The sequence below is a fragment of the Cottoperca gobio genome, chromosome 10, assembly GCF_900634415.1.
Source record: "Cottoperca gobio chromosome 10, fCotGob3.1, whole genome shotgun sequence".
Lineage (NCBI taxonomy): Eukaryota > Metazoa > Chordata > Actinopteri > Perciformes > Bovichtidae > Cottoperca > Cottoperca gobio.
Genome location: NC_041364.1, coordinates 5,470,557 through 5,496,378, shown reverse-complemented (window position 1 = coordinate 5,496,378; position 25,822 = coordinate 5,470,557). Strand labels below are relative to the sequence as shown.

The 25,822-nt window shown below is 42.1% G+C and overlaps 1 protein-coding gene across 8 annotated transcripts in view; it reads right to left on the bottom strand.

The window, feature by feature from the left end:
- The window catches only part of fam13b (family with sequence similarity 13 member B), a 64,825-nt gene that overhangs the window by 6,702 nt on the left and 32,301 nt on the right, over positions 1-25,822 (bottom strand). For 2 of the 8 annotated variants that reach the window (XM_029442279.1, XM_029442278.1), the window contains exons 8-19: positions 13,346-13,390; positions 10,087-10,182; positions 9,525-9,672; positions 7,230-7,327; positions 6,458-6,515; positions 6,156-6,285; positions 4,267-4,338; positions 3,410-3,728; positions 2,927-3,068; positions 2,403-2,453; positions 1,954-2,035; positions 1,004-1,189 (exon numbers count right to left, since the gene is read on the bottom strand). In XM_029442279.1, the coding sequence (XP_029298139.1) occupies positions 1,004-1,189; positions 1,954-2,035; positions 2,403-2,453; positions 2,927-3,068; positions 3,410-3,728; positions 4,267-4,338; positions 6,156-6,285; positions 6,458-6,515; positions 7,230-7,327; positions 9,525-9,672; positions 10,087-10,182; positions 13,346-13,390 (1,427 nt within the window). The remainder of the gene's footprint in view (positions 1-1,003; positions 1,190-1,953; positions 2,036-2,402; positions 2,454-2,926; positions 3,069-3,409; positions 3,729-4,266; positions 4,339-6,155; positions 6,286-6,457; positions 6,516-7,229; positions 7,328-9,524; positions 9,673-10,086; positions 10,183-13,345; positions 13,391-25,822) is intronic. The other 6 variants (XM_029442280.1, XM_029442285.1, XM_029442282.1 and 3 more) reach the window with 6 other exon arrangements.

The following is a 25,822-nucleotide window of genomic DNA, read 5'->3' as shown; positions in this document are numbered from 1 at the left end:
TTAAAATCAGCCAGTTACAGAATGAGGAGAAAGACAAACATGCTCCGACAAGAACACACAAACAGCGCACCCAGTCAAACCCCAAACACAACAAGCACAAAACGTTTCCTCAACATGTCTCTAACAGCGTATGACTATAAAACCCCCCGCCCCGAGTCACTCTGATGGTTACAGACGAGACTTCCTGCTGCCTGCTGGGTATTATCGAGATAAAGCGGCAACCTTACATTGCAATGATCGTATTCCAGTGTATCAACTTGCCCTGGGCGCATACATAGTTATGGTTTGCAAAAAAACATGATTGTACTTAAATTGTTTCCTTGTAAAAACAGTGCATACAGTAGATATCATTGTTATTCTAAGATTGATAACAGAGAATATAGATTTGTTATTGTGTTCCTTGCGCACTTTTCCCTTCTGTGAAATAATGTCTGCAGTATGAAGTAGACTACAGCTTTAGTCAAAATAAAAAAACAGACTTTTTAAATCAGCAAATAGACAATACCTAAACATAAGGGCTGCAGGATACCAGGGAGATATGCAATAACATGGTTGAGTATCGCAATAACGAATGACAAATAAACAGATATTAAAGTGGACTCAGTTCTGCTGCTTTCATATTTCTAAAATACAACAAATGTCTTGTTTAATAAAAAAAAAAAAAAGAAACTGAAAGGAAATTATTTCCAACTTTAGGGAATAAAATGAACAAAAGGCTCCAACAAAGAGCTGCATTTTAAAGTGCAGTTTCCCCGCGATGATGTGTTTATCACGCAAGTTGACATCGCGATGAAACATACATTTATTTATTCATACACACACACACACTTCTTCCTCACGTTACGTCACACTTTTGAGAGACGCCTCTAGCTGTCTCGTCCCAACATGCGGTTTCAACAGGAAATACACCGAAACAAAAAAAACAAGATGCTCTCACAATGCCGCCTCATTGTGGCTGTCAGTAGTGTATGTAATGTCTACTTACTGAGGGGTTGGTACTTACTGAGGTGATACGGTCTAGAGCTCAGGCCTGAGTAGGGGTGGAGCGGGGGGGTGAGTGTGTGATGGGGAGGTGAGCAGATAGAGGAGGAGGAGGAGGAAGGGGAGGAGGGAGCATGGTGGCGTCTGTATGAATGGAGCAAAGCCTGGTGCCTCAGCGTGCTTCTGGGTAAAAGGTGGTGCTGGCGTCCTGGTTGGCCGATCAGTCAATCAGTCAATCAATCAATCAATCGGTCGGGCGATAGGAGGAGGAGGGAGGAAAGTGGAGAGCGGGTGCTCGCGTTATTGTTGTTTTCAATTTTGATTTGAAACAGAGAGAGAAATGTTTCGCCCACTGCGTTCTCGACAAGGAGAGCCGTCACCTCACAGAGAGAGGGTGGACGAGTGTCATGGGGTTTGTTCAGTTTGGTGAAACGATGCACAAGAGACACGTCAAAGTTATAAGATACTATACAAAACTATCTGCAGCCTTAACTCTGATCAAAAAGTAGATAAAAAAAACTAACAAGATCCCTCATTTACAAATATTATGCGTCCGTTTACGTACAAGTTAAAGTCTTATCCACCGTTTCACCTCGCTGAATTCACTGTAGAGGTAATGAATGTGGGTTCACAAGGACGCACCGGCACACTGGAGGGTGGGAGCTACGCATGTGAGAGCCACGTCAACACCTGGCATGTCCGTATACGTGTGTGTGTGTGTGTATGTGTGTGTGTGTGTGTGTGTGTGTGTGTGTGTGTGTGTTAGACCAGCATACATGCGATGTTGTTACAAAGGTCAAAGGTTAGGAGTGGGAAGGGTCAAGCTGTCCAGCATTGAACAGGATGGCACACAGACACTCTAACCCCAACACACACACACACACACACACACACACACACACACACACACACACACACACACACACACACACACACATGCACACTCACAGGAAGAAGAGCGAGTGGTTCTACCTTTAATCTGCCGGCGGATCTTTGTGAGGTCGGTCATCCATTTGAGGACTTTGGGGTTAGCTGCCTTGTCTCCATGTGAGGGCTGCAGAGAGAAGACGGAGCGACAGTTAGTGTTTCACTGAAAAGGTGCAGAATCTACATACAGGAACTTACACTAAGTCTTAAAAATTCATCTTGTACTTTATTTATTCACAACATTTAAGTCACCTGACCTTCAACGGGTAAAGTGTGTGTATGAAGAGAGGAGGAAAGAGATGGGGAGAGACAGACAGGAGTCAGAGCGAGTTGGAGGATGAAGATCTAAGGACTGTAATGTTGTGAATAAAGTGAGTACATGTGATTGACAGTGTGCAGGATTGTTGGTTGATTATTCACTCCAACATGGAGGTTATGTGTTCAGTTCAGTTTGTTTGTCTGTCTGTCAGCAGGATTACAGAAAAACTACTGGCCTGATGTTCATGAAACTTGTTGGGAGGGTGAAGCATGGGCCGAAGAAGAACCTATTAAATGTTGAAACAGATCTGAATCACGGGTCGGATACACACATCATGTTTCACTTTCGTTAGCATTGTGAGATAGGGCATTCGTACTGCATTCCTGTGGTGTTGGAATAATTCGAAAAATTAGTTCCCTATTGGGAAAATTCATGTGAACAACTCCTCAATTGGGAACTGGATAACAGCAACGTGTTGTTTAAACGCTCTGAGCAATACAAAACAACACAACGCTGTTGTAAACATGTTGTTTTCACAATACGACTTAAAAGTTCATGAACACACCAAAGTCGGAAGAAAGACTTCCCAACTCTTGTTGATGAGACCATCTGAGGAGCATGTGAATGCAGCTCTGGCGTTTGAGTTTGTTATTTTTTACGTTGATTAGCACTTAAAAAGAAAATAGTTGAGCCGTTATACTTCTCAATACTACAAACAATCAGTACAATAACTTCATTTGAGTTGTTTATTTGTTTTACCTTATAGTTCCTCTCCTTCTCAAATTGCTCTTCAAACTGCTTAATTTTCTTCTTCAGGTGCTGAAGCTTCTTGGTGAGTTGGTGGGTCACTGAATCTCCTCCTCTCATCGCCTCTTTGGAGCCAAACGACGCTCGCCGTGGCCTGCAGTGACAGAGGAAACATAAAGATCATTGAAGCGCCAAGAAATGAAACATGATCCACACATTTCTGTGGAGCAAAGAACATGACTGTAGCTGTGATTACAGATTATTATTATGTTTTTAAATACAGGAATTACCATGTAATAAAGAGCAAACAATATTATGTGTTATAAAATGTAATTAAAAGTATTTATCCTTTATTTATACGGGGGGCCCGATTACCTTATTTAAGATTATTTGATTGACTAAAAGAGTTATATCAGCATATTTTGATGATTATCGGGAATCACAATTATTTTGAGCAGTATAATCATGACACGATATTTTCATATCGTCCCATACCTAGTAGTGTGCAAGCTGCCGCTGGATGGCCGCGCCTCATCATACCTCTGTGCTTTGGTGGGAGAGGTGGCGTCTGGGTCCTGCTGGAGAAATCGCTGCGCACCGTGCGCTCCGAAATCGAGAAAGCGTCGCGCCAGGAGGTGAGGGTGGGAGCAGGAAGAGGAGGGGGAGGCTTCCTGCCCTCCTTCCTCCTCGTCCTCCTCGCCATCCTCCTCGAGGAGCAGCGGGGGGAGACGAATCATGCGACCGGCCAGCGGGGAGAGCTGCGCTTCTCCGCTCTCACTGTCGTCCTGCCAGGATTTGAAAGCTGGGACGGGGTCTGGAGAGAAGAGGACAGAAACAAAGAGAGGAGTGAGTCAGAGCAAGTCAACGGAGGTCAGGAGAGGAGGGATAATTAACGTGATACTAACAAGAGTATAACACGTGAGGTACAAATGCAAAAGAAAAGCTGCCTGGGAGGAGGCTGTTGAGTTCTTCAATACCCAGCAGAGTCGATATGCTAATGAGCTGAGTCAAGGGGGAAAAAGGGGGCGGAAAGAGCAGAGGAGGGATCACGGCGATAACGACACAGAGGTGAGAAACAGAGAAGCAGAGTCAGGGGAAAGAGTTTCAGAGAGGAAGTCCGTCCAGTGACGCTCCAGCGGGAAGAGCAAAGATGAGGAAGAAGAAGAGTCCACCAGCTGTGTTAGAAGAGTTCTTCACATGCAGGGTCAGTATCACACAAGCACATTTTGAAATGTGTGAAAATATTAATAAAGTTGCCAGCACGCTGTCCAAGCAAACAACCAACGACGGGAGAGGATCTAAGGGAGGAGACGTAGGCTGGTGGAGGGGCGGGTAGATATGAAACTACTCACCATGGCCTTCTTTCTGCAGATGCATACATGAGAAGTCTATGGGAGGGAGATGGAAATGGGAGGGGGGTGATGCTGTTTGGAGGGAAGGAGGACAAGAGGGGAGAAGAAGAAGAAGAAGAAGAAGAAGAAGAAGAAGAAGAAGAAGAAGAAGAAGAAGAGAAGAAGAAGAAGAAGAAGAAGAGCGAAAAGAAGATAGATGGGAAGAGAAGGAAAATGAAGAAGGGCAGCATGGGGCTCCAACCGTCTTCTGCGGTCTGGTCCGCCGCCGCCTGCTCCTCCCTTCTCCCTCCGTCTCCTCCTCTTCGCCCCCCTCCTCGCCTGCGAATCTCCTCCGCCGCTGCTCCGCAAACCCCCCGCTCCGCCCCTCGCCTCGCTCCGCTCCTTCTCCCATCCGCCTCCGCCCCCCTCCTCCGATCCTCCTCTTTCGACTGCTCGCGCCGCTCTGTCCTCCGGCCCTCCCTCCTCCCCCCGCTCCCTGCCTCTTCCTCTCCGTCTTCCTTCCTCCTCCTCCTTCTGCCGCCTCCTCCCTCCCCCTTCTCCTCCTCCTCCTCCTCTCTTCCCCCCCTCTTCCTTCTCCTCTCCTCCTCCTCCTCCTTCCTCCTCCTTCGCCTCCTCCCCCTGCTCCTCCCCCACCTGCTCCGCCCGTCTCCCCTTCTTCTCCCCCTTCTCCTCCTCCTCCTACCTCCCCTCCCTCCTCCGCCTTTCTCCTCCTTCTCCCCTCTCCTCCTCTTCCTCCGCTTCCGCTCCTTTCTCCTCCCTCTCTCCTCCTTTCCTTCTCTCCTCTTCTCCTCCTCCCTCCTCTCCTCCCTTCTCCTCTCCATCCTCCTCCCTCCTCCTCCTTCTCCTTCTCTCCTCCCCTCCCGCTCCTTCTCCCCTTCTCCCCTTCCCTCCTCCTCTCCTCCTTCTCACCCCCCCTTCTCCTCTTATCCTCCCCCACCCCCTCCTCCTCCTCTCCTCCTCTCTCCCTTCCCGCCCTCCCCTTGCCTCCCCTCTCCCCTCTCCTCTCCTCCCCCTTCTCTCTTCCCTCCTCCTCTCCCTCCTTCTTCTCCGCCGCCGTTCCTCCGCTCCTCCTCCTTCTCCTCTCCTCTTCTCTCCCCTCTCCTCCCCTCCTCCTCCCCTCCTCTCCCTCCTCCTTCTCCTCCTTGCCCTCTCCCCCCCCTTCTCCTCCTCCGCCTCCTCCTGCGCCTCCTTCTCTCCTGCTGCTCCCCGAAGCCGCCTCCTTTCCTCCGAAGAAGAGAGAAGAAGAAGATGAAGAAGATGAAGAAGAAGAGGGGACAGTGAGAGAGACAGCAGAGACGAGGAGCAGTGAGGTCAATCATTGATAACAATTACAACATTCCTTCAGTAAATCAGTGAATGTTGAAAGATCTGTAAATAATGTTTGACAGTCATTTTAATCTAAGAAATGCAATTTGGTGAAATCGTTGATATTTTTGTGAAACATGAATTTTCATTTTTTAGATGTTTAATTTTGTGATGCCCTAAAGTATTTCTTTTAAGATCAAGACAACAAAACTAATTTATAAAACTGACTAATAACTCCAAATCAGAATACCTGCATGTTGCTGGAAAAAGATATAACTTTGAACTTATTAACGAACTATAATTTATTTTTAATCTGCAACTATTTATTTGCTTGTTCTCGCTTTTTGTTTTTATAGTCTTTTAAATGCAATTGTAATATTTTCTTAATGTTAAATATATATAATCTATGTATATGTTCCTGTAATGCCTCGTGTCTGAATGGTGCTCTTTAATAAAATAAGTCTTTTTAACTTTTAACAGGTTTTTCCTTTAATTAGTATTTTATAGATAATTAATCTACATTATCAGTTGTACTGAGTAACTTCCCCTCCTCTAATGCAATGCCTGGACACCATATTTCCTACCTTCCCATTGGTTGTCAGGGAACAGTTGGAGGTGGGGGTTGTGGCCAGAGGTTGGTTGGCATGGCGGCGGGTGGTTCCTGTTGGTCTTGCTGGTGTTGGCGTTCTGATCACAGCGGCATGAACCCGAATCCTGCAGGAAGAGAATATTGTCACATAAAACTTGAGATAATATTTTTCCAATGTTTTTTTTTACAGATCTAAAATTACTCTTTTATATTTAAATTAAATTAAATTTAAAAGGCTCATTTGAAATTAAAATATTGCCAGCACACACTCATATATTTCAATGTATTGCTACTTACACAGCTTATGGTGTCAGTCTGAGTCTGCTCCATGTTGTCACAGGGTTGATTGTCCTGCCTGAAAAAACAAAGATAAGAAACTTAAGATATACAAAACACTCCAAATTCATTCAACTGGAGCAGTGCATTTCCCCATATTTTAAGGGAACATACCTTTCAGATACATCTAATTGGTTGGTTATTGCTAAATCTAGTGCCTGAGCAGTCTTCATGCGCAAACACTTACGGTTCACAGCATCCCAAGTCCCCTCCCGGACCTGCAGAATCTTTGGCTCGGAGTAAAATCTAAATTGAACTAACTTTTAAAAGAACGATTTAATGATGATAGCCTGGAGATCCCAAAGAGCTTTAGCTTTAATCCTTCAACTTTATTTGGAGCCTTCCTGTCAGATGTGAACAGCTGAGGACCAGTCACACGATTAATCGCCTGTTTTATTGTGGGGAAGGTTCTGCTGCGGCTTTAACTCTTGGAAAATCTCACATTTGTTACAACTAAAATCAATGCCGTGCCTATTGATCGTTTTGCCCGGATAAATTAATCTCTGGAAAAGAAGGAAGTCCGTTCTCCCACATTATGAGATTCACAAGGCACACACACACACACACACACACACACACACACACACACACGTGTATCTACCCCCATCCAAATTAAGCCTAAAATGTTACTTGATCTCTTGAAATTCTTGAATACTTCGATCTCACTCTAATAACTTTGCAGGTATATTTGTAAATATAATGTGAAGGCAAAATGACAATTCACCCAGCTCACCTGGCAATGTTGATGTTGTTCTCAGCATCTCTGACAGCCTCTGCATCCAGGTCCATTCCTGAGCTCTCCTCCAGGGCGGCGCCAGAGTCCAATGAATCCTGAGAGGAGCAGGAGCAAGAATTCAAGATTCATTTGAATGTTTTTATAAATGAAAATGGTGAAATGTGCAGTGTTACAGCAGCCAAAGAGGCATCAGTAAATACACAAAGCAAGATATAATAAATAACTATATTTACAAGACAGACTGAACGGTTGAATCTGCATTAATTGCACGTGGGAAATATTGATATAACACACAAGTGAATTGTCAGTTTTGGTACGTGTGGTCTAATGGGAGCAGTGCTGATTAACACTTAAATAAAACAGGTAGAGAAAAAGACATGAATGAAACAAATAGGACTCTGACACACACACACACACACACACACACACACACACACACACACACACACACACACACACACACACACACACACACACACACACACACACACACACACACACCGTGTTTAATTCCCTTTGAGGGTTAGGGAACACAGGGATTGTGTGCTTTGTATAAAGATTAAACCACAAGGAAACAATGAGGTCATTTCTACATAAATATATACTTTGAATTAAGGTAATGATTATCTCTCTTACCCATTACGGTGCAAACCTAGCACACAATAATAAAACCCAAAATGAAGGTGAAGGGGCTTTTACCATCACTGCTAGACTTTACAACTTCCAAGCCAGAACTAGTGGGTTTCATTGCAATCGTCATAATGATTTAAGGATATATGCATCCACACTGTGTGTTGAGTTTGCTAGAAAAGAAAATGTGTGGTCACCATCACATGACTGTGGAATTATATATAGTTTTAGTGAGAGCAGGATAATTACTCCTGCTTTACATAAAGCACATGTTTTATAAATGTTATGTAAAGTGTGTGTGTGTGTGTGTTTTGTAGTCTGGCACACAGGTGTTGCTGTCATTCTTTGGCTGATCTATTTGGAGACCCAGATTATTGTTTATAGAGGCGACAGGTTCCTCATCTGACATGTTGTCTGCTCCTCATCTCTCTCCTGCCGTGCGGACGCTAAAATGGTTCTTGGGACAAGAGCCACTGAGGCTCAAGGGGAGTTCAAGGAGGGGCAGCAGCATTGAGGGGATTTGATTTCCACTATGACAAGGCTTAGTCAAAATGCATGTGACTCTCACTGAAAAAAAACATGTCCACTAATTACTGAGCCAAGCACTTATCTGTCGTGGCTGAATGTCATTCTTCTACAATATCTGACCGTGCAGAAATACCGGGTATAAACCAAATGAATAGACAAAGAAAAGCAAATATCGTTATGAAAGAAGCTACAAAGTCCTGCCCTACAAATCTTAGATATGAAATCTTTGCCTTTCAACTTATTGAGTTGAAAGATCCTACTATGAACTATGAATCCCTGGCATACAGATGGAGGGAAAGATACAAAGAGCGGATGATCCCTGACCCTCACAAAGAAGTTTTCCACCGCTTTCACACTTAGCAGGACTTCTTTTCAAGTATATTTCAGCCTTGTGTCATTCCCTTGTGTCTATAAGACAGTAAAACAAATTGACTGCCTTTAAGTCTAAGCGTATTCATTAACCTGCGCGTACATTTAACAGTTCTGTTGTCCTCTCTGCTTGCTACCCTGGCAGAATTCCAGCTATTGTATTGTATCGGAGCAGAACAAAGATGGACTGTGCTGATAATATCAAATATTCAGCCTTGGAATGAACCAACAGACTCCGACAGGAAGGAGGTTAGCTATGGGAAATATGCTGCCAGCCCACACAGCAACTGGCCCGGGTGTGTGTATCATCTGTGATCATTTTTGAGTGTGAGTGTGAGTGTGAGTGTGTGTGTGTGTGTGTGTGTGTGTGTGTGAGCAACATGATTTATTCTGTGCATGCTATTGTCTTTTAGGGTGCGACCAAAAACATTGATAGCATGTGCAGGCAACTTTATATGCTTTGATTTTGATCATAATTTTTCCAATATTGTGCAGATCTAATTCGTACATTAGCCGAAATGTAGCACAACATGAGTGAAAAGCAGTGCTCTGTTTATTTTAAATATGAAAGTGCAATAAAAGTTTTGTCACTAAAATCAATGAATATTTGAGATTGCAATATTGATCAAAAATGATTGTTATTATCATTTTGGCCATAACAGCCCTACTTGTCACAATACAAATAAACATTAAATACATGTGTGGGATGTGTGTGTGTGTGTGTGTGTGTGTGTGTGTGTGTGTGTTTCTGTGTCCCCCACAGACCTGTGTGTCTGTCTGGCTTTGTTGCATGTGCTGCTCGGTCTGCGTGAGTGGGGTCTCCCCTTCAGTTTCGCAGGGGCTGTCCTCAGGGTCAGTTTGTTGCTCCTTGTCTCCACGACAACCCCGGTCTACAGGCTCACTGGGACTTACCCTTGAAAACAGAAATAAAAAAACAGAACAAAATAATTATTTAAAAACACGTTTATGCCTTTATGGTGGCGTCGCATGCAAACATAAATCTACCTATTCCAGTATGCAGCGTTAAACTTCCGGACATGTTGTTTTGTCTTAGAGGTGACTGACCACTGAACAGCTGCTCCTCTCAAACATGTCGAGTTTGCTAATTAACTTCACAGCTGTCAACATGTTTACTAGTAACCTGAACCATCTGTCTGGCTTCGTGCCTTTGTACATAATGTTCACTATGGCAAATATGGTTCTTTAAAGACATGCGACCACTGAGGAATCTGTGTAAGGCATGTTTCCACCAGCAGGTGCATGGAGTTGTTAGTGTCTGTACTGTATATGTGTGTGTGTGTGTGTGTGTGTGTGTGTGGACTCTCACCCTTGGCTGTCATAGTTGCTGATGTCTTGGTCGATGGATGTTTTCAGCTCAAAGAAGTGCTGCTCCACTGCAGCCCTGATGGTTCGCTGGATTATCCTGATGAAACACAAAAAACACATGGGTGTGATTTATTAAGATCTATATGTGTATTGAATTGTTTGTACTGTGTGGTGAAGCATTTTCCTCACATAAGTTCTGAGGTTTTGTGCTGCGTCCTAGCTTCTGTTCGAACTAACTTTTTTGCGATAACTTATATCGAGTATTTCCCTTTATTAGGGTGAGCCAAGTGGACATCAAACCCTGAAAGTGTTGGTTTCATATGTTGTTGAACAAGTTTTCTTTGAGGCAGTCCAACTTTTAAACTTTGGCAAGGCAATGAGTTACCAACCAACTGCAGTCTGTGTTTAAAACTGTGTTAAATCTGAGTAACAATGCAGCCCTTGTTCCCTCAGTTCAGTTCGACCGTAATGAGGAGTAAACTGTAACCGCTCAGTTTACCAGTGATTGTGTCTGCTCAGAGCCAAAGCTAAAGGTTTACTTAACTACTTTGGAAAGGATCCTGTGACCATGTTTTCTCACTTTATTCAGTAGTGGTGGGACTAAATCCTGCCGCAGGCAACCAACATATCCAGTTAAACACAAATACATTCAGTCTCCAAAGTCAACTTTTGTTTTGGACTCAATATGAACGCCTGCATGTTTGAGGGTTGTTGATTAACACGGGAACAGTTTTCAAACAGTCAAAGTTTAACTTATTAACAGCCGTGATCATCATGAGAGCACCAACGCTGCAGGTCGTCTTCAACCGGTTTTGCATCTGATGTATAAAAACTAGGGCTGTCGAATTAACGAGTTTATTAATCACAGAAGAAATAACGCGTTAAAAATATTAACGCAGATTAATCGCGCTCCTAAATGCCCTCCGACAGCACGGAGCACCAAGAGCCCCCCGAGCTCAGAAAGCCTCTCACAGCAAATATTGTTATATGCGAATAATCGCGATTCATTAATCACAAAGCTTGTAATTAATTAGATTAATATTTTAAATCGCTTGACAGCCCTAATAAAAACTAAATGAAAGTCTGAAACGATTTTGATGAGCAGATCGAAAATATAATGTCGTTAACGTTAAACCATTATCTTACACTAAAGAATTCAGTGGTGGAAAATAATGAATTATATTTGATTGAACCCAGTAAGCTTAGTGCATTGCTCACCCATTTAATTAAGACTTTGGTTTCAGAATAAGGTTTAGCAGTAACCCAGCGCAGGTTAAAACCTTCATCTGTACGCCTCCTCACATAATCCTACCGGTCATCAGACCTCTACAAATCAATCAACAACTGGAGCTTTAAATGGTGTCGAGCAGTGAGGTATCTGTGGCACTTTGACCTGTTAACACTGTTCTTGTAAACTGTGAGTCGTGTTTTATGTGTGTTTGTGGGTTTAATGTGCTTTGTTTGTTCGATGCTTCGCCTTGTCAAAGGAGGAGTTCAGTTGCTTTGTGACAGACAGTACACTTGATCTTATCTGATCTTAAAGGTGCAGAATAAAACGTTTTGAGTCTTATAATCACTGAGATGGCCTTATTAAGTCAAAAACCTGGTGCAGTTCTGAAAGGATTAATGATGCTTAAACCAGAAGTCAGGGAGGAGAGAGGAGATTACGGTCTATAAAAGGTAACAACAGCGGGCACACTCTGCCCTCTCCACACTGACATGTGACGGTTGATCCACAGACTCTACGAAGATTTTATTTAACTTGCTCGACTGCATGTGTGTGTGTGTGTGTGTGTGTGTGTGTGTGTGTGTGTGTGTGTGTGTGTTTGTGTGTGATCATAAAATCCTACCCTTATTTACTCTGGCTTCTTGCAGGCTGTTAGCTTTGTTTTCTTAGACAGCAGTAGAGGCCTGAGACCTGAGGCCTGTACTACGAAGCGAGTTCAACATACCCAGTGTGTGTGTGTGTGTGTGTGTGTGTGTGTGTGTGTGTTTGTGAGTTTAGGATACATCACCCACACAACCCATGCACACATTTCTCTGGACCACAACAAGCCCACCTTCGCCAGCAGCAGCAACTCAACCTCTACCTGTAGGAAGCTCTACTAATAATAACTGTCCATCACAAACAAACACACAAGCAGCGAATGATCATGTGCTTGCAGCCCTTCGCTTTCACACACACGGTCACGAGGAGCAGTGTTTTTGCCGTTGTCATCTCGATTTTGTCAAAAATCCTTTCATGTCTCCCAACAGTGGAGAAGACTTAACATAATGATGGTGGCCAGAGGAAAGTGAAAAGTTAAACTACTCCAACTACTGCAGAATTAAATTCAAGTCCCACGTTTCCCCTGCCAGCTAGGAAGATTAGTTTACTAGTATGTTGGTACAAGTATTATAAATAGTATGGTCAACAAGCACAGAGCAAGTGCCATCCGTCTGCCGATCCAGCTGCTTAATGTATAACTTTTCTTTCATTTCACCTCGCACATGTTTTTGTTTAGTAAGATGAAGTTTGACTTATAAACATTTGTTTTGTCAAAATACAAACGGAAAGCTGTGAAGCCCCCCTGAGGAGAAACAGTGTGCAACAATGTGTTGGAGCTGAAACAATTAGTTAATTAATCAGCAACCAGTTTGATAAAACTGCTGACTTTTAGTGTTCATGTGTTATTCCTGAGATCTGAGACATCTTTGTGCCCTCAAGCCTTCAGGCCAGTACACTCGCATTAATGTAAAGCACCATATTAAATGATTTATTCTGTTTCCATGTCATGCAGTGAAGAGGCAGAGGCCTGACAGTCATGTGATATTGGTGAGTTCATGTCCTTGGGGCTCTAAAAGCACTGAGCCATGCAAAATGCTTTAGTTTGGCTTCATAATCAAAACAGAAGGCCTCTTTCCTCTGTATAACTTCCTCTTACCTTTCTCCCAACTCTTCTCAGCACTGCCTGCACTTCGTCTCTCTCGATTCCTGTTATTTTATCTGCCTTTTGAGCGGATGGCCTTTTCTTGCGCTTCAAACTTCAACTAACTCTCTCTCTTGTCTCTCTCTCTTACCCGGTGTTTACATTCTTTCAGTCATCCTCTTAATGAAGTTATAAAAACAGCTTTATAACTTATAATAAGTGTCGCTGGAAATGTAGGTGACTGTGTCTGTAGGTTGCTACCGTGTGTGTACATAAAGAAGTGCCTATGTGCGTTAATTGCGATAAATTGCTGGTGTGTGTGTGTATGTGTGTGTATGTGTGTGTACTTACTCAGCAGAGTCAGCAGGCAGGATGGATATGGGGGAGAGGTGGGAGCTGTAGAGAGAGAGAGAGACAGAGAGAGAGAGAGAGAGAGGAGGATAAAAGAACGACATGGTTAGTACATCACGTACTCCTCGACTCCCTTCTCCTACGGACATGAAATGACCTTGGAGGGTGTTGGGCAGCAAAACAGGGAAGAAGAATGATGATAACCATGAATAGATTTGTTCATACTGTGTGTGTTAGAGAGCCGCGCTGAAAAAAAGTGTACAAGTCAGCATGATGAGTTTATGTTCTCACGTTGTCTCCTAATCTAAGATCCCCTGTGCCAAATGACAATCTCAAAAAGCACACAAAGTTTCAGTCACTGGCGCCACTCTGGGTGGGCAGATTGTTATTTAGGCTACAGGGCTCTTCAAAACGCTGCTGATCAGATAGAAGAGTGTGTGTCAAGTCATATCTGTTCTACGATGTTCCTTCATAATTGTGTGTGTGTGTGTGTGTGGCATGAAACAGGGAGGCTCAGACGTGTCCGTTGATTCAGCAGCCGCTGGCCTCATAAACAAGCACACACACACACACACACACACACACACACACACACAAGGTCGTTCACATTATGCTCAAGTGCAAGGGTACATCTCGTGTGTGTGTGTGTGTGTGTGTGTGTGTGTGTGTGTGTGTGTGTGTGTGTGTGTGTGTGAGACTTAGGCGGTCAAAGTCATTTCATTAGAAACACTGCAACTGCCGTTACGCAATCTCTTTGTGTGGATGTACAGAAGTCCTCGGACCGATACAGACTGAATTATTAATGGCAGATAGGAAACGATAATGCCCTCCATCTTTATTCTTCCTCCTTCTAATCCTTCCATCCAACTCATTTCTGTTCTCTTAATATTTTCATTTATCTTTATTTAGCTGCCACATTATTGAATATTCTCACCTCCCCGTTTACTTTTTCTATTCCTCCTTTTCTCTCATTCCACACCCACGTTTATACAAACATATTTTTTATCTCCTCTCTACCCTTTGATGATCTTCCTCTGAAGTTCTCCACTATCTTTCTTTCTTCTCCAATCTCCTCCTTTCCTTACTGGCGTTGAAGGTAATAACCTTGACCGTGAGTGACACAACGAGCTGTGTTGAGATCAAACAGTAAGTCCGCCAAACCAGCCCAGAAAACTGTGTGTGTGAGGCAAGTAATGAAATGGGAAAAGCTTCTGACTGTGTGTCAACTTCTATTTTGTCTATCTCTCTCCAACATCTGACAAATATGTTGTATTTGATAACTGTGTGGACTGAGTTTACATCAGATCCTCTGTTATTTCTCCTCTCCTCCTTTTCCTGTTAGTCAACAAAGAAGACTGTCCTTTAAACAGGAACCCTGCAGGCTCCCTCCACCAGCGACTTTCCCTTTAAAGCGCTGATAACATCTGACAGCTCAGGCTCTCCTGCTGAGTTGTGCCCCGAGGGGCTACGCTGGGTGGTTGCATCACTAACAATAGATCCTTGATAGAGCCCTCAAAGACTTTATATAATCTCCATGTGCCTTAAGTAGCGGAGATAATATCTGATCGTACACCATTTTGACCCGAATGACTTGAACTAAAATCGTTGGGGTGTTTCTGCCCTCCACAAGCTTCCTAAGCAGAGATAACATTTTTATCAGCGTCAGTTATGCCCTAAAGGAACATACATGTTTTTGGCTTTTATTCCCTGTTGAGGAACACCATGAAGGACACAAAGGAAGGAGAATTCTTGGTCCCTGCTGCAGGAGAAAGTGGTTTTGATTATGTCTCAAGGCTTTGTTTCCTTTACGAGCTGTCACACTAACAAACATGCTTTACAAGACAAGTACAGAAGGGAACAGTTCATCTTGCAAAGTCCTTTTGGTTCAGATCCATGACAGATTGTAGAGGACCACACATTAGTCTCTATGGCCCTGTTTAACATGCGTCTTGGGTGATCCGATCACAAGGGGACAGCTCTATGTGCGTCAGTTCACGTCCGTCTTAAATGGCTTACTTTGCCGCTCTACATGCAAATAAACACATACATCATGTCCATTTGCAAACACCAAATCTGTTTTGTTGTTTCCTCCAGCCACTGAACATTTCAGACGTTGTGGACAAAACCAGTCTACGCATCTTGGAAAATTATCTTTTTTAAAAAGAATATTAACCGTTACTGTACAGTAATGTAACAGCCAAGTGAAAAGCAACCCACGTGTCATTGCTCTGACAAAAGGTTCACAGGAAACTGGATACACTTACAGATTTCGCTCTTTAAAGAGTAACTAAACACCACCTGGAGATCTTGTTTTTGGAGACCTCCAGTGGTTACATTTCTCACCTTGCAGCAGTGACGTAGGAGGGTGTGTCAGTGCACTGTGACGTTACTTTAGACGGGAGCACAGGTGCAGCAGACTAAAACATTTTAATCACAGAGTAGTGAAATGTTTTTAACCTGTGGTGAAGTTACTCTTTAATACGGTGTTTGAGGGAGTGATTGATTGATTTTCTTTTTATTAAAGAAATGTGATATTTAGATTAAAGATAAGTGCACAAAAAACTAATGAAAAGGTCATTTCAACGAAGGACTGCACATATTACAGCTAACATCATGCACATCTTTTTAAACTTGTCAACAACAAGGCGTCTCCAAACCGTTTGAAACCAATTTCAAGGTTAAGTCTTTATAACTGTTGTTGATTTTGGCCTAAAACTGCCGTAAGTGCAAAGGGTGCAACATTGAAGCACAAGTTGGGGGAATAAAGGATGGCTTTCAAAAGTGCTCTAAGTAGGTCGGATGAGATCAGCGCCTGCCCGACAGACACGACTGCAGTAGTAGCCAAAGACAGACATAACCTTGATAACATCTTAAGGAGTCAAACCTTGCACTAGCTGTTGATACTGTAAAACCTATTAAAAAGCACCTAAGTAGACAGACGGTCTGTGATTACGTCATCGACCGTCTTTGTGATCATACATCTGTACACTACACACTCCGTCCTGTGAACATTTGCACATTCTTCTGACTAATTTACACATTTCTGCAGAATATTAACACTTTTAATACCGCAAAGCTCTTTCATTTGAATTCAGGTGCATATTCTTTCACAGTAATTCTTCAAACCCTTCTTGTATATTTATGTTTCTTGTACAAATCTTTTGATTTTATAATATTTTGTATACACCAAAGCAATTTCCTTGTATGTGAAAAAAACCTACTTGGCAACAAACAAATGTTCCGCTTGTTTTTAAATTGGATTTTGCAATGATGACTGAAGCTATTTCTCATCAGCTCATATCAGGCAGCTGCCAGTTGTCATTGCTTTAATTTTAAAATTAAATTAGTCGTTATTAGTTTACTCTGTTGATTCCACTAACTGCTTTATAAACTACATCCTAAAAAAGGCATCTGAGGTGAGTGGCGGAGTAAAACTAATTCTTGCCAGACTCACTCAGATCCCATCAGACTAATCCGCAGTCTGCTAACCCTCCGCATTAACACAGCAGGAAAACTCTCTCTGGTGGCGGCAGATTACTGCATTATTAGGCAGGTGTGCATCACCTGAGGGCAGAGCAATGCACTCTATTTCAATAGAAAGTATAAAGCAAATGTTAACATAATATTACAGAACAGCATCTGTCGACCCAGCTAAGATGGATTTTTCCCATTTTAGTGAGCGAGAGGTTTTGATATCACCCTCATGTCATCTTGTTTTCAATACGGCTTTACAACTACATCAATTGACACCATAATAGTTTTACACAAGAGCACCATAAAATGCCTATAAAAAAATCTAATTATTTAAAGGTTGCAGTATCTGAATCACACTGCCATCTATTTTAACATGTGGAGTCCATAATCTACACATGTGTGCCTCTGCATGTTCTACTGGTAATGAAGCCAGTGGGGATCTGGGGATAGCTAAACAGAACAGTGTTTGTAGAATATTAGACATCATATTATTGTAATCTATAATTGTATATCTCCAGAAGGTTTGTGATCTTCATATATTAGCAGATAAAGACACATGGTTAGTCCCTGCTGTTGGCTGCAGTAAACTGTGGAAATCATTTCCTGCTCAGCTATAAATCTGTTGCGAGGTGAATTCCTTATTTCTACTATGACTCAGTGTTTTAACAATGCATGCTTCAGTCCAGTTTTCACAGTCTCTGCTGCATTTCGATAGCAAGTCTATTTTTGTTGTTGTGTAAGCAACAACTGTCCCAAACGTGTGTACTATACTTATATTACATATCACGTATATAGGGCAAGAGGATCAGTTCCTCACTGTATTTACTGCAGAGCTGAAACGCTGTGCTGTGGCATCAGTGGCCTCGTCTCAGCTGACTGAGTGACTAAACAAAAACATCTCAGAATGACTCCCTGCTTCATTGAATTACCAAAATAAAATGACAACAAAGGGAACTTTGTGCCGTCAGTGGAGATGGCAACGAGGAAAAGGGCTGATGAAGGGCATCCTTACATTATTTATAACATTATTCTGGTGGCTGGATAAAAAGGAGTGTGTGTGTGTGTGTGTGTGTGTGTGTGTGAGGTGAGTTTGAGGTTAGTTGAGATTCCACAGAGGTGCTTTTGTCAGCAAACCGGACTCTCCTTCAGACTGCTGCAGTCTACCCATCCACACACACACACACACACACACACACACACACACACACACACACACACACACACACATTTATATGTCAGGATGCACAAGACGACATATTTCACTTCGACAAGTAACTTGCTTCAAACATACACACACTTACATCCCATAAACAGCTGTCCTCCCTGCTTCACATCAGAGCCAAGAATCCCTCCCAGAGCTTACTACAGATGTTTGCATTCAAACAACTCAAACGCTGACCAGGTGAAAGATTTAAGATCTGCGTTTGGATTTCTGCTCATTTGTTTGGTCATTTATTGTCCCAAGTGCAAAGCTACTGGAAACAGAGCAGCTCTCCTACATTCATTTCCCCCACTGACATTTGGCCAGCTGAGAAATTACATATTTTGCTCTGTTGACTCAACAAATGCTCCGCAGCCCCTCGCTCTACTTCCTCAACGCTAACGTATCATTCGTCTGGCAGAGTCATGAGGAGCTGCTGCAACAGAGCAGATAGCTTGCCATTTTCTTTTGAAAAATAAATAAAAGTGTGTCCAGATAAACACAGCAACAATGTGTGAAACAGAACATTCCTCTGCACCTATTCTAACAATCACTTCATTAATAACCACAGATTCTCTGGTCCCAGCTTCTCCAGTGTGACAAGTTTCATATCAAAGTAAACGTCTTTGGGTTTTGAACTATTGATCAGACGTAACAAAACATAGAAGGACGTCCCTTTGGATTTATATTTTTAGATATCAATCAAGAACATATCTGGCAGGGTAATAAATAACAAAGTTGCAGCTCTAAATAAATCTTTTCTTTTGAGAAAATTGCAATTTATTTTTTATTTCCTAAAACTGAAAAAATAATTTAATTTTTAATAAATCAATTAACCCATCATTTCAGCGATAGTCAAGGTAGTCCACTTCTTGAAATTATTTTGTAATAATATATTTCAAATAGATTGCTAAGAACTTCTTAAGAGTCTTTGGTCCTAAATAATGTTACGAACGTACAGAAACTGCGACTTCCTCCATTCACGAATGCACTTACATGTCTCAGATATATCAAAACAATATGTTTGATTGAGAAAACTCTTATTAAAAACAGGACAGCTGCCATTTTCTGCCCCTCTACGTAGCAAAATGCTGACACACTCAGCCAGACCCCCCCCCCCCCCTCTGTTGTCTAAATACCTTGATTGCGTAACACAATAAGAACTGTTAAGTAATGCGATGACTCCTTTCTCTTCATCTGCTCGGTTTCTATTCCTGCACGAGAAAAGACACAGACTTCTCTCGTCTCTCTTTCACATGTGCCAGGTAACAAAACAACGAGCAAGAAAACACAATCCCTCCATTCATAAAAAAGGTAGTACACAACTTAACTAATTAATTCTCAAGTTGATTCATTACTGAAGCTTTCCCCTGAACATTGATTTGTTAAATCGATCCACTTCATTCATCCAATTTCTTGCCCTTTTTCATCCAACAACATATTTGCTTTCTCCTCCATCAATTCATCCATACCTCCACCCAAATCATTGATTCCAGTCAGACTACAGGAGTTACATAACCCTGATGTTTACCTCTGCAGCAGAATGTCACAGGCCATTCTCATTTTCCCAGCTGTGTTTGCTCGCACTGGGATCCTTTTTGTTTTGTTTCAGATTTATTTTTTAGTCAGCCTGAAGGTGTTTCTGTGGGAAGGCCGTGTCGTCTGTCTGGAAGGCTGTTTGTCTTCTTCTTCTTCTGTCCTGGAGCCGTCCGCAAACTCACACGTACTGTAGGTTATTTAAGTCCAGCCTGTTTTTTATTTTTCAAACCCAGCAGAGAAGTCGGCTTGACTTTTTAACCAAACTCAGCACGATTTCTGTCTCTTCGTTCTGCCTGTTACCCGTTTGACACATCATCTGCAGGAGCCGTATCCAGCTGTTAAGCTTGTTCTGTCTGAACTCTCAGTCTCTCCTTCACATTTCTTCTCTGTCAGTATCGGGTCGGCCTTGTATCCAGAGGGTCGGTTTTTGCAGTTGAGCACTTTAAGGTGTCAGCGTCAGTACCAGCAGGTCTAGCAGCAGAGCCTGGGTGCATTCTTTGGCGTCCTCTGAGCCGGTGTGTGTGTGTGTGTTCTTGAATGAGTGTTTTCGTGTGTGTGAGGTTGTCTCGGGCTGCACTGTCAGAAGAAATGCTGCAGTAAACATCCAGAGCTCTGCTAAAATATATGAGCTTCTGATGTAACCAGGCAACAACCCCCGGGAGGACCAATAGGATGGGAGGGGCTGAAGTTGGGAGCCAATCGTAAAAAGGGAAAGACTTCTGCAAGCCAATCACGAAGCAGAAAGGGGAGGAGATTTGATTTTGTTGGTCAACTGAACACACACACACACACACACACACACACACACACACACACACACACACACACACACACACACTATGTCACCTATGAGCCTTTTATAATGGCAGCTTCTCAGACTAATATAGGGCATTAACACATTTAACAAATTATCGATCACAAAGGGATGAGACGAGTGACAATGATACCTAAAGAGCTGAGCAGAGTATGAAGGGACCATGAAGGAAAAATATGAACACAAACAAAAGCGGGGAGGAAAGATGGAGGGAGGAAAACATCAACAGAGAAAGGAGGGAGAGGGCTATTCAAAACATATTTATCGTTTAAGTAATCTTTCATGCAAAAATGGCTTTTAGCATCTAACATGTGGATCCTTTCCCACTTCTCTGGGTTTTAAATCATATTAAACTGAATATATTTGGGTTTTGGACGTTTTTCACTATTTTCTGACCAAACAATTAATCAGTTAATCTTGAAAATAATCGGCAGGTTAATTGATAATGGAAATAACCGTTAGTTGCCGTTTCAAATGTACATTTCAGCGTTGTATCTGTGTCTACACTGTTGTGCACAAAACGTAGGACATTCAGACTATAAAGAACACGGACAATCATGACCAAAGCACTCACACGTCACTCGCAAGGAAACTAGATTAGTGCCTTTGTCGTCATAATGTTTCCGCGTGTCAGCCGGTGTGTTTCCAATAGGACGAGACTTCAGATCAACTCTGATCAAATCAAAGTGAGAAACAATATCATACTGGAACATAAACAAGATTTTTTTACCAAGCACTAGAAAGGGAAGCCTGGCAGAGAGGGCTTTGATAAAATACTTGAACAGAACTATATCACAAAGAGAAGCGATAAAGACAAAGCATGTGAACATAATAACCTGACTCGGAGTTACCAGCTGCTTTAAAGAGGAGCGGCTTCTAAGACTGCAGCCAGGGCAAGATAAGTCAGTTTTATCAGAAGAAATTATTACAGAATGCCATTTCAAGATGCAAGTAATATCTTTCAGAGTTGTTTGGCATCTCACTGTAGGAGACCGGACGAGATTTGGTCGGTGCAGTTAAAGCGTCTTTGCCTGCGAGCCTTAGCGGCACGGTGCCCACTAATCAACTGGTCCAAATGCCTAAACCTGAAGTCAGCACTCGTACATCGTGTTGAGAGAATATTTGAATAGTGAACACACTTTAGAAATAATGAACTGCTGAGTAAAAGTCAACATCATACAAAAGAGTAAGTCAATACAAAATACAAAGAAACAACCCCACAATGGCTCTCAGAACCTGACACAGTTTTGTTTCAGCTATTAACACACTATTAATTATTACATTCCAGGAAAGCTTGCACCCGGTCAGGAGCCACAAGATACAATGTGACGTTTTGTCTTTGAAAGATCCAACAGTTAATTAGTAATGCAATAAAAGACGTCCTGATATACTCTATATATTTAACCAAATGTTAGGTTTTAGCCCGTAAGAGTTAGCGAGCAAAAACTGTTGCAAATAACAGCAGAAATGATGAGTTAAATAATCAATTTGACAGAAAAGAACATTTTGCTAATCCCACAGACTATAATGTGAGAATTTGCTGCTTTTACCAATTTTATATAACTGTACATTTAATATTTTGGGGCTATGAACAAAACACATTTTGAAGGCTTCATCTTGGGCATTGCTCGACTGCTTTCTGACATTTCTTTATTAAAGATAATCAACAGAATTGATAATGAAACAGACCTATTTTCTATGGATATCTGCAATTTAATGCACTCATTTATAACAGTGTTTCACCCACTGACTGAGTACATGAGGTATCCGGTTACAACATTTGGTTGACCCCAACCAATCAGAAACAAGTATGACCATGGCACATTATGACTCAATAAAACACATAAGTGAAACTAACTTGTAAAAGAAACTGTTGCGGTTATTAAAGTGACTGATACAATACACCCAACAGTCCCTGACTTCCTCAAAGAGTTACATGTTAAATTTCTTTTAATCTGGGTCACACTTTTCTAAACCACATTCCAGAAAGTCGTAAAGGAGATGTGTGCAACTTCGGTCGTTAATCATCACAGACTTGGCTAAAGTTTGGTGTCGATTTGTCCTTCCTGGTACTTTTGTTGGTTCGGCCAAACTCTAATCTCAAACACAAAGAAGCTACAGAGGCCTGTCGACACGGGGAGGCTTCAGCAGCAGCCTGTGGGCAACCAACGTCAAATCTTTTTCCGTGATGATTTCGGGACGCAAGTGCTTCTTAGAAAGTCAGATATGACAACTGTACCAGAACTGTGCGTGAGAGCTGATAGCATGCGTGGTGAGTGGGCTATCTAGGTCAGTCAGTATATCACATTACACATTGTGCCTCGACACAATCGGGAAGTGAAGGCTGAGGGAGGAGGACATGACGTGAGCAACCTTAAAGCAAAGACAGGGAGGACAACTTCTTCATATATCTAATCATAATAAATAAGAGTGGAAGCTTTGACTTTTAAAATGGACCATACAATGATAGACGCATTTCTTCACTTTATACATTATAATGTTAACATACAGTGCGTAATATAAAGTACGGACATGGACTATTTCAGGAACACTACACAATTAGATCATTTAAAACACAAGAACAAACCCAAATCCCACTATCCTCTCAGCCACCTCTGTGCGGTTTATGCTGACTTGCTTGAGTTTCATAACATGCTTCATATTATTATCTGACATTTTGATGAATTACTTCCTACTTATGCAGTATAGAAAAGAATTTGATACTCCGGTACTGTACTGACCTATCGGCCATGCAGACATATTACATTCAACATACATATGAATTGTAAAGATATGTACAGTATGGGACAGGGCTCTGCTCGGCTGCACGCAAGTCACACCACTAAAGAAAAAACTAAAAAAAGAGAATTACGTCACCACAATGAGCACCAAGTGCCAAAAAAGCTCTGGAAAGCTTAACAAAGACTATTGTGTGACATGTGTTCATTTTAAGACAAAAGAAGGGAAGACAAGTAAGAATGCAACAATCAAGGGGGTTTGTTTGCATCATGCACGCCTCGTCACAAACTGCTTTCAGCTCTTGTCTCATTGCATTGGTTGCTCATTGAAAGGCCACCAACAAGGTCACAACTGAACCTGATTCAACAGTGAGTTAAGGGGCGAGGTGGTAAATCTGAGTGTCTCTGTCAACAAGGGGTCTTTCGGCTCTCTGTGAACCTTTTGCTTTTTATGGACAATCGAGAGAGAAACATTGTAAAATGTTTGGTCATCAATCCTGTACGGTGCTGCTGGATCGCACTTTGAGACTCACATGTCAACACATGTGCACACGGCCCTCTTCTTTTAAGGTGTGTCAATACATGTAAGTGCAAGTGTAAGCAATACGGTCAAAGCTTGTTTATCTTTTTTACTATATTTTCAAAACGCAAAGATGTTGCAGATAGATGACATGAGCTGACGACGTGCCTCTGCTCTCTTAAACATGTTTCTGCTATGATTCACAAAGCATTCATCCCACAATCTGACATGCCATAACTTAATATCCTCCAGTGACATGCAATAAAGGTACGTGATCGTTCATGTCACGCAGTCAAGGAGCCTTTATAGACATACTATGTGCCTGTGTTTGCATAAATCATGTGCTTTCCATGGGAAAAAAAGCTAGAAGAGAGGAGTGTCCATATATTTGCATCTGTGTTTGTTTAGTGTGGGTGTACACGTGCACATTGTTGCCACAAACAGAACGAACAGAGCTCTCCAGCACTGTGCTGTGGTACAGTGGGATATAAATCATTTCCACAGCCACATAAAAAAAAAATAACAGGAAGAAAATATCATAAGGGGATTCACGGAGAGGGAATACAAGACTGGTTATCTGCGACACGAGGCGGTGCACATGTCAGTCATGCCAGGGTGGAATGATGCTTGTAACGGTGAAGAATGACAAGCAGGAACGAAGGCTCTAACTCGGGGACAAAATTGAAGACAAGTGTTTCATAATGTGTTTAAATGCTATCTTCTGGGTTGACCTTTTCCCTCCAGAGGTCTGATATTGCGTTTTCACTCAGACTGAAATCAATAAAATAGTTCACAAGTAGGGACACTTTCCAATCCTCCCACCCTCTCTTTGTTCCCTCTGCTCTCTGATTCTCCGTTCCCTCCATTAATCCATCCCTCCTGCCTCTCCTCACCGGAGCCAGTAGTACATCCCAAGAGTCCTCTTCCTCAGCCTGCCAGGATATTTCAGTGGCCTAATGAAAAACTCTTTCCACAGAGAGAGGATATAAGCAGAGCAGACGAGGAGGGAAGTAGTAACAGGGGAAGCCGAGGGATCATAAGAGAAATACCAGAGATTTTATATATAGATTTGAAATGAGCAGAGGCTGTCAGTATGTAAGGTGTGTGTGTGTGTGTGTGTGTGTGTTGGCTGTCGGAGTCTATTAAGGGAGCACTGCAACAGCCACAGAGGACAGACTTCCCTGTCTGTCAAGTACTAGACAAACAACTCAGCCACATGTTGAGTCACTAGACGGGAACTTTCTCTATTTCTGAGCTCAGAGAATCAGTTCTGAGTCAAATGATACACACATGAAACAGTGAGCTATTCTCAAAACTGTCAAGGGAAAACTTGCATCTGTACACGGACTTAAAATCTTAAGGTTAAAATGACTTTGGCAGCGATGTAAATGGGGAAAATGACTGAAAGTTGGACAATAAATGAAGGATAACGAACTGAGATACAAGATAAAAAACAACATCTCCAACTGATTTTCCATGAAAAAGTGCATTGTTTTAAAAAACAATCACATATTCTTCAAATTTTCTAAACTGTGGGTTTGAAAAATGTTTTAAAGGATGTGACATTTTACTTATACTAAGAGACCAAAATATCTTCAGCTAAAATGACATGACTAGAATTAATTATTAATCAATTCATTGACAGAAAATTAATCTGCAAGCAATTCTAATAACCCATAAATCTTTCAATTAAAGTAATTATTTTTATCAAAATGCCCAAAATTCACTGCTTCTCCCTTCTAACACTAAAATAAACGGGTGTCCACATAAAAAACAAGTCAAGAGAGCTCAATTAATTTTTTTGCAATTTACAACAGATGTGTTCTTTAAGCTCTGGACCTACATTTAAATGACTTTGTGGTGTAGGCTGTCGACTTCCGGGGTCTGCAAATACAGCAATAATCCCCCAGACCAGACACTGCGGTTAGACAAGGTCACAGGGATGATGGCTGCAGGTTGGCCACAGCTAAAAGAGCATAGCCAACTAAAACAATCACATTAGACTTAAAGATAAAAACGGTCTAGCCAGTGTCGTTTAATTTAAATAATTTGCTGCATGTAAACCGCCCTACATCAGCAATAATTAAAGCTCTGAGTACTAATGGACAACAGCTGCTACCTAAAGCCTTCTTCCAGTAAAACACACACAAACACACAGAGGGGTCTTTTTGTGTTGCCCCACAAACAAGGA